Source organism: Camelina sativa, chromosome 15, assembly GCF_000633955.1.
Source record: "Camelina sativa cultivar DH55 chromosome 15, Cs, whole genome shotgun sequence".
Lineage (NCBI taxonomy): Eukaryota > Viridiplantae > Streptophyta > Magnoliopsida > Brassicales > Brassicaceae > Camelina > Camelina sativa.
Window position 1 is genome coordinate 19,350,168 of NC_025699.1, and position 9,830 is coordinate 19,359,997.

Here is a 9,830-nt window from a genome sequence, read left to right on the forward strand (position 1 = left end):
TCAGCCACTGAATACGTGCATGCATATACTCAATGACCTTTCACAATGCCCATATCATCTACAGATACATCAAGCCTTCTTTACGCTTAGGTGACTTGGATAAATATGATCTCAGTCGATCTAAGTTGAAACTTTTCACTTGCACCATTGTAAAGTCGGTCCTAAGTAGCCCTTCTATGTTCCACTTACTAAGTATTATTGTATATAGGTTTAAAAATCTGTCGACTAAGATTGGATATACGTATCAACAACAGTGGAAGACTTTTCTGTCCAAAGAAAAACAACAATGATGTTCCAATAATCCAATAATGAAGTTCTTGTATGTCTTTATATGTGTGAATGCGCTGGGGTTTAAGAAGTTCATCGATATATCCAAAACACTTGTGGGGTTAACATTTATGGAGTTTCAAAATTATTTACAATGAATCCAACATCTAACCATAAGGGGACCCGACGCAATTAACGAGCATACATACTTAGACTTTTCTACTGTGATCAAGTACTCCCTTTTTTTTTTTGTTGGCTTCCTGATTAGTTAGTTTGACTTTTCTCATATCCTCCTCCTCGTTTTCTATAAATAGAAGCCATGCAGGTAACATTTTATCCATCACTTGTTTTTCCATACTAAGAGAGTTTTAAGCAGTTGAAGAAAATGTCTTCCAAGGCTTTGGTTCTGTTAGGTCTCTTTGCAGTTCTTCTGGTCGTCTCAGAAGTGGCCGCAGCAGCTGAGGCTCAGTCCGGTACGTAAAATGATTACATATAGATTTCAGTCTATTTAATATCTTCCTTTGGAGGCTAATTGAACCCGAACTAACGTTACATTTGATGATGTGTCCTATGAATTTTCCCGTTCGAGGTCCTGACTGTTAGCTTGAAGAACAGTAAATTATTTGGAGTCACTATAGCCAAAAACATACAATTTTTAATCCTCACTATGTTTATCAGACCATCTGAAACTATATCTTCAACGTATGTTTAATGCAAATTATATCTTAGAACGTATATTATATAAGTCGTTAAAAAAAGAGAAACTAAAGATTCAAATTTGTATACATATTTTAAAAAAGTTCTAAAGAGAAAAGCTAGTTTAACCGTGCACATGCTAGATTGAAATAATGTGTTGTTTTGGACAGGCACAGTGAAGAATGAGGAAATTGTGCAACCTGATCAGTATGGTGGAGGTTACAACAACGGAGGAGGAGGCTACAATAATGGAGGAGGAGGTTACAACAACGGAGGAGGAGGTTACAACAATGGAGGAGGAGGTTATAACAACGGAGGAGGAGGCTACAACAGAGGAGGAGGCTACAACAGAGGAGGAGGATACAACCGCGGAGGGGGTGGGGGTTACTGCCGCCACGGCTGCTGCTACAGAGGTTACCGTGGCTGCTCAAGGTGTTGCTCGTATGCTGGAGAAGCTGTTCAGACTCAGCCCGGTCACTAAGACAAAATCATCAGTTCCCCACCATGCATAATTGCATTATGTGTGTATCACTTTTAAGTAAACCATGGGCGTTTTTAATGAAGTGCCTCAAGTATTTGAGGCAAGATAGATTAAGACGATAACTATGGGAATAAAGTTTAATAATGTAATAATGCTTGTGTGTTTGACTTGTAATATGTGCTGGTTGCGTATTAAAAATCGTTAATCGTGTGTACTTTTATGTTAATCTCTTTCGGTTTTGTATAACGGCACTGTTACATATACTTTATCTTAGCGTTATTCATACTCTCAGGTTGGGAGACAATAATAATACATATAAACTTTCTGTGGCCAAAGCAATTAATGTTCATAATGTAACTAGTCGTCCACTTGGCACCCGGCTCGCCGCAAACCCCACCAGCGACGAGTATAGTTACAGATTCATCTTATTGATTCATATATCGATAGAGACTTTTCAAACATGAAAATATATATGTTTTTAGTTCTTATAATTATAAAAAGATTAGCTCACCACAAAATTATTAAGTAATTAGAGAATTTAGTGATCCTAAACAAAATTAGTCTGTTTTGTTGTTTTTTTCAAAAACTGAATAATTTGATCTAAAGAAGAATCTTGTGATTTCATAAGAAAGAAAAAAAAAGTGATTAACACAAAATCTAGATTTAGCGTGGTTAAAAGGATATATAGCGATATCTTTGAGAAAAAAAAAGTGAAACCAAACCCACCTCCATAATTAAGGCATTAAGCTGCATAATTACGCACTAGTAATCAAATTAGAAAGAGCTAATTAAAATGGTTCGATAAGAAGATATTGATGATTTTGATATACATGCATGGTGCGCTTGCGCAACTAACTGATTCTAAATTCGTGAAATGAAGTAAACATAGTTTGATAGTAGTCAGTTACATGAACATGGACGTAAACATGAATGTATGTATGAAAGAGATCCTTAAAACGTTATAGCTAGGTAGAGTTATATCATTTTCTACGACCACGCGTACGTTCACGTTTACGATCAAGCTCACGTCAATGTCAATGCCTACGTTCAGGCCACGAAATTGATCAAAATAATGTCATTTTCATTCCAGAAAACGTTGTTGAGCCTCGTCGACTCGATGAATGATCAATGGCTTCTATTTTTGTTTTTTCTTATAAACGCACAACAAAAGTTTTATGCTAATTGATAATACTGCAAAAAGGTAAAATCTTGAAAAGTTTCAAATAAGTGTGAAAATTGAATGATGAAATTAAAAAAAATAATAATAACTAAAAAAAACTAAAGAATATCATGACCCTTTTTATTCTTTATATTCATATAGCTTAATAGCGTAATGATTGACATAACTACGCTTTATGAGGCTTCAAGATTATAAAAGGCATTTCGTCCTAGCTAGGAACTATTACGGATTAACATTTGAATAGGAGTTAAAACTTAGAATTAGAAGGGCTAAAATCAGAAATCGGTACGACTTGATTTTTTATAATTGCAATTTGTTAGTAAAAAAACACATTAAAGACAGACTAATCTTTGTAACGCTCCGACCGCCACATCAGACTAATCTTTGTAACGCTCCGACCGCCACATCTTAGTGGTTCCACGTCTATTTTCAATTTATGGATCCAATTTTTTTAATGGGTTCACGTCCTTTTACTACGTCCGTGAGTCAATCAATATTCAACGGTCAGTTTGCTACGTCCACGATATTTTCCTGTGTTTTGTCCTCACTCGCACAGTTCCGACAATCACTTCCTGCAAAGTCACACATCCTGAAACAACTCCAGCTCAAACATGCTTAACCCATAGAGTTCTCTCACGATCCTTGACCAAAAAGATAAGTGCACTTTGGTGATACAGGTTGCTAAATTATTCTTTTAAATCTCTCCCCAAACCAGGGTCTCACGATTCACCCCCACTAACTAATCGCAACGTCCTTGTTGTGCATCATAACCATCACTGTAGTGACCCGTATCAAGGGATACGTACCGGACAGAAAAAACGTGTCCAAAAGGACCAGAGAGGACTGGGGAAGAAGGAGAAAGAAAAACTTGGGAAAACGATCGAGTAACTTGGGGAGGAAGTTACCTAGACGCGGGACGAGCAATAGCCGAAGAGTATCCGTGCACCATTGAGTCAACAAAGGGGAAATGACGATAGATGATTAGAATATCGGAGAATCGGTGCAAGAAGTCTAAAGTAAGGAGAAGGTCGAGTTAAAAATAAGGAGATAAGCCGAGAAAAAACAGACTACGGACGAGGGGACCGTACGTCACGAACGAGAAGACGGACTACGGACAAAAGGACCATACGTCACGGATGAAAAGACGGTATACGGACGGAAAGGTCATACGTCACAGACGCAAAAATGGACAACGGACGTGAGGACCATATGTCACGGACGAGAGGACCGAGTAAGGTCGAGAAATCATTTTGTCGCAGACGCGGGAACTGGCTACGGACGGAAGGACCATAAGACGTGGACGAGAGACCGAGAAGGGTCGAGGAACTTGTTGTTGCGGACGACAGAGACGGAGTTGTGTGTTGCAGACAGAAGCTCTGGACGCGGGAAGAAAGAAGGGAAAAGCGGATGAGTTGGCCACCGGCGGGAGGACAAGTGTGAGACGATTAAGTCTCCTCCGCCTAGCGTTTGATATACACGCGCCACATGCAGCCGAGATTTCTCTCAAAATTCTTGAAGAGAAATCAAGAGGATTCTGATCCAAGGAAGAAGAGAGGAGTTCGTTGGAGCTAGGAGGTGAAAGAGGAGGCGAGGTGCTGTCGGATTTGCGGTGTGGTGGAGCTCGACTCAATCAAATATCTGCCAAAATTACTGTGAGTTATGGTTGTGGTTTTGTTTGTGAGTTGTGGCTGTGGTTTTGTTGTGAGTTGCGGTTTTATGTGTCTAGAGAGTACATGAGTTTGGTAGCTCTTGTATCTCTCTTTGTTTGATTGGGTGTTGCATGTTTTTCTTGTTAAATCTACATGTCATTAAGCTAAGATCTAAGAGTAGAATATCATGCATTCATTCATTGTTGCATGTAGTATTGAAAGGGTTTAAAAGATCATGCATGCATAAAGAGAAGGGTGATTTGGGTTCCTTGCAAGGTCAGATCCGAAATGGATGATCATGCATGCATCTTTCTATGAATTTTCAACCGGTTAAGGGAAAAAAATAAAGTGGTGTGAAGAGTTGAAAATGCCAAAAATTTCTTGCATAATATTATGGGATTAAATTTCGTTTGCATGCATGGTAGAAATGGTAGAAAAATTGTTAGCACCACATGAATGTCAAGGAAAAATATTTAAAAAATTAATCTTAATATTTTTTGTGAGTTTGATCGGTTGCATGCATGTGATTTTTGTCTTAAGTGCTTAAATAATTTTATTTCTTGCATCTTAAGAATTTTTGGGTGAATTTCTTGCTTGATTTTTCTTGCATGCATTGCTTGATTCTTGCTTGAAATATTTTGTTGTTTAAGTACTTAATTATTTGTGTCAGTAGACTTAGAATTAGTACTTGTCTAGCTAGTTCTCAGGAGTCATGTTGGACTAGCAATCGACTTCTGTCCCCAAAGAGATGCGATAGTCCGGTGAGCTAACCTTTGCAGTCTCGTGGCAAGGACAATAGGTGCCTAGTGAGCGACTTGCCCGATCAATTGCATAACGATGCAAATGTGTGGTGAACCGATTCATAGCCTTTGTGGTTTCAACACGGTGTGGGAATGAGGAGTTGGGACAGAAGGTCATTGGGCCCTAGGTTGCGTATGTGAGGTGAACTATAGTGTGTGCATGTAAATGTAACATCACTAGTACTTTCACTCCCTTTGAGTTTTGGGAGTTGTGTTGTGATAGCTGATACTAGGGTTTTTGTGTGTCTATCCTAGCAGGTTCAATTAACCTTATGTAGTTGTAGTACTTAAGGTTTCAATCCAAATGGGATGATGCTAGCCACACAAGATGCAACCAAGCAATCACAAGTTAAGCCAATTCAAAAAGAGTGTTTTTCTAACAATCCTAGAATGGTCAAAATACAAAACAGAAACGAATCACAGAATCATAAACAAAAATGTATGACAAGTACCCGAACAAGAATAAGTGAAACCGAAAACGATTCTAAGCATGAACAAACGAAACAGTCTCGAGAATGTAATATCAATCAAAAAGATAAAAGTCCTAAGGATGGGAGTAATTGATGTCGGTGGAGTATCCTAGTCTACAGAGTGTTTAACATACCACAAGCAAACTATCTCTAAACAATGAACATCACAACTTAGCTAATTCAATCTCTTGACAAAAGCTACTCAGACTCAACAACTTCCATACCTAGCTCTTGCTAGAGAAACATGGTCGAGCAGGCATGACAAACAAGTTCATTCACGTCAACAAACATCCTAGACAACTAATCTCTTAGGCTAGGAACGTAAGTCTCTCGCACTAGTTGGTCAGACATTTCATCAAACACCTTTTGGGTGTGGAAATGTCTCGAACCTAGTCCCAATTGATCAGAGAGAAACTGGTATTTCTAACTCTAGTCTAGAAAGGAATCATACAATCAAAGCTTAAACACTCTACATCCTAAGGTCCTCCACCTAATCTATCCCATCCTTAAGAACTAACACACTACTCAGATCCGGAAATCATCACCAAAGATACAAACTCAGAAAACATTGAATCAAGCATAATAAGATAGATAAAAATGAGATGAACAACTTTGTAGAAGGAATCAAATGCAAAATCTGAATAAATCTCAAAGATATCGGAATAAAAGTCTCAGAACGTATTGGTGGCTAGGTTCGGAAACCTTCTGAAAACGAAAATGAGATAAAAGATAAGATGTCTCAGGAAAGACTTAACAAAATGTATATATAGTAGTCTAACATGGAAAGCCCTAAAACTTAAAACGACAAGGTAAAGCGTCGGTTCGGTAATCTCCTGAAGAGTGTGAAACCAAACTTCTTTCTTCCCGAGATGTGTGATCGAGTCTGTGTGCGTTGAATGGAATGCAATGTCATCATGGCTCGGACGGACGGCTGAGGAGCATGGCTCGGACGGACGCTGGGGAGCATGGCTCGGACGGACGCTAGGGAGCATGGCTCGGACGGACGATGGGGAGCATGGCTCGGACGGATGCTGGGGAGCATGGCTCGGACGGATGCTGGAGAGCATGGCTCGGACGGGTGCTGGGGAATATGGCTCGGACAGATGCTGGAGAGCATGGCTCGGACGGATGCTGGGGAGCATGGCTCGATCAAACAAGCTGGAGTGTGTGGCGGGGGAGCATGGCTCGATCAAACAAGCTGGAGTGCGTGGCTGAGGAGCATGGCTCGATCAAACAAGCTGGAGTGCGTGGCGGGGGAGCATGGCTCGATCAAACAAGCTGGAGTGGATGGCGGGGGACCATGTCTCGATCAAACAAGCTGGAATGCGTGGCTGAGGAGCATGGCTCGAGCTTGGTGTATACGCATCCATTAAAACGATGATAACTCTTGATCCACACCTCCTATTTGCTTGAAATAAACGGCGTTGGAAAGATAACTCAATTCCCTACAACTTTAATGAAGACGTCGAAAGCTAAATCCCACTCGAGTGGAACGGCTCGAACGGATAGCTCGGTTTACGCTTCCCGGAAGTGTTGTGAGATTGGTTCGAGAGACGGTTCCGGGAGTGTTGTGCAGCGGATGAGTTGAGCGATGCTCTTCCAACGTCTCCTAAATACCTGGAATACTCCAAAATGCACAATGTATGCAAGGATGATGCATGAACTACCTAAACATGCAAAGTGTATATAAAGGACTAGAAAATGATGCAAACCAATGAGTTATCCTAGCTAAATGCATGATAAAAATAGGCTAAGGAGAGACAAAATATAGACATATCAACTCCCCCAAACTTACTATTTGCTTGCCCTCAAGCAAACAATCAAGAATAGAGTATGGAGAAGAGGTGTGAAGGTGGGGTCTCAGAAACTAAAACATGCTGAATAGAGTAGTTAGAATCAAGGTCCTTGTTTTTAGTTCTATGATGCATGGTGAAGGAACTTAATCTACACATTCAATCCTATCAATCATTTCATTTAACATTCATTAACAGAGAACCGTGAATCAAGCTAAGCAATGTCGTTGAACTCATTTGGCTAGGGTAAAAGGTTAGAGACTTAGATGGTCTCCTTCTCGAGTGGTTTCATCAATACAGAACAAGGTTCTTTCACGAAAAGGAGTTGAGCTTAAGAGAAGGCTAAAGGTTGAAACCAACTGATACATACAAGAGCAGCGTCCTGTCTATCCAAAGAACATTCCAAACCAAAGTTGGTCCTATCTCTACCCTTCATCAGAAACATCATCTCAAACCCATTCTTTCACTCTTTATACTTGGTCTTAGGAGAAGTTCACTTATTATCATTCTAGCGGATTGGGAAATCTTTATTATCAGTAAGGTTCTAAGGAATCTAGACATCTTAAACATTTTACTTTTTTTTTCTTTGTCTAATCTTTTCGTTTTATGCCCAGAACCAATAACTCATTATTTTGCTCAACCCAAATCCTTTACTAGACTTGTAAACCTTGAAAACACATCCCCCTCGTAAAGACTTTCTACCCTTTACTTTCTTTTTACACTTCTCTTTTCTGCACAAATCCATACCCAATACCCAAAATCGAGTTCTCACCTAGTCGTACTAGTCCGGATAACGCAAACTAGATCTACACAGGATCCTACACTTGTCAGTTAGAACCTAACAGTTTGTAACAAGTTCAACTCGGAAAAATGCCTGACACTCAAGAATACAACTGGCTTGAAAGAACGGTTGGTTAAGGGTGCGTGGAACTGTTCCAAAGATGGGAATCAGCTACTTGGATTGACAAGGGTGGTAAAAATGTGAAAGACAATCCAAGTATGTATATGGTATCCATGAGTTCAACTTCAATGCATAACAGGATAATTGTAAGTCAGGATTAGGTTCAGGTAGGCAATGATATCAATTCAAAACATGCATCAATCTTAAATTTTCAAATTTAATCACCAAGCATCAAAGAACAAGGGCCTTGATCCTATCCTATTGAATCCAGCATGCTAAGACTATCCTAATTAATGTGATCCTTAGTTGTTTCTTAAGGCAAATTTTAATAAGAAAAGGGAAGAAGAAACTTTGTTAAGAGAGAAGGAAAATTTTGTTGATTATTGGTTGAACCAATAATATTGCGCCATCTGTCGTCGAAGAGAGAACAACTCGCAAATGAAAGAGGAAGGCCAAAAAAAATTTCCCCCATCAAACTCATTTTACCCCTAAAACCAATGATATTACGCCATCTGTCGTCGAAGAAACGTTTCTCCTTGTCCTAAAATTAGAAACGTCTCCTTCCCTTCTTTCCTTTTGTTTCATTTTTAAATAATTTCTTTAACTAAGAAACAACTAAGGATCACCAATGAGGACAGTCTAACAAGGTTACAATTATCATCAACCCCTATGCTAAATGCAACAACCCTATATGAATAAACCTAAACGCAATCCTAATATGCAACTGCAAACTACATGAACACTCTGTTTTTGTTGAAATTTTCGATTTTTTTTTTTTTAAATTTATTTATATATTTTTTTTTTAATTTAATTTTTTTTTTTGAAGGTTTTTCTATGCAAATAGATGGATGCAAACGCAAGCATGATATGTTACAAAAAAATTGAAATAAGAATCACATAACACAACATTAGATACATTATCTCAAACCCTCTCCCAAACTTAAATTACACAGTCTCCTGTGTAAGAAAAATTTGCAGGAAGATTTAAGAATCACAACAGAAACAATGCATGAATTAAATGGTATGTACAAAGGAAAGGTCGGAGTACCTCAGTAGTCGAAGAAGGAGTCTGTGCTCGCCCAAGGGGGAGCGTGAAATTGACTCTGTCCTGCGCCTTGTTCGGGATCCGCGGGTGTGACATCAGCTGGTTGGTCGACTTGCTGCTCGACCGCTTGCGTGTTCTGATAAGTGTTCGGCTGCTCGTCACACTGCATGTCATCGACTCTGGACTTCCCATGGTCCGATACCAACACAACAACCTCGGTAGGCTGATAATCACCTTGATGTTCAACTTGCTGCCTAATCTCAACCTCATGCTCATCTCGAGCTGCAGAACGACGCGATGATCTATGACTAGAAGAGGCTCTGGAACCTCGCGAACCGCGTCTCTATCTCTCCCTAGATTCGTGTGACGAGTGGTGTGAAGGAGCAGATAAAGGCGGACGCTCCCGAGGCAGATATGAAGATTGACGTGCTGGAGAGGGAATCAGAGAAGGTGTTCGCTCTATGTTCGCGGAAGGGCGTCCTGGCATTGGTTTGGTATCCTCGGGGATAGACCTAGGGACCGCGGTTGTGGAAGTCGAACAGTTAAAT

General features: G+C 39.8%; 1 protein-coding gene across 1 annotated transcript; it reads left to right on the plus strand.

Annotated features, from left to right (window-relative positions):
* LOC104747193 (glycine-rich protein 3-like) lies at positions 608–1,707 on the plus strand. The gene is made up of 2 exons (XM_010468780.2): positions 608–740; positions 1,134–1,707. The coding sequence occupies exons 1-2, from the start codon at positions 653–655 to the stop codon at positions 1,442–1,444; spliced, it is 399 nt and encodes a 132-aa protein (XP_010467082.1). The 5' UTR covers positions 608–652; the 3' UTR covers positions 1,445–1,707.

Bases quoted from the DNA above. Each gene is read 5' to 3' on its own strand.
- LOC104747193 (XM_010468780.2), top strand. From the start codon at position 653: ATGTCTTCCAAGGCTTTGGTTCTGTTAGGTCTCTTTGCAGTTCTTCTG. The intron at 741-1,133 runs GTACGTAAAATG...TGTTTTGGACAG, and splicing joins AGCAGCTGAGGCTCAGTCCG to GCACAGTGAAGAATGAGGAA.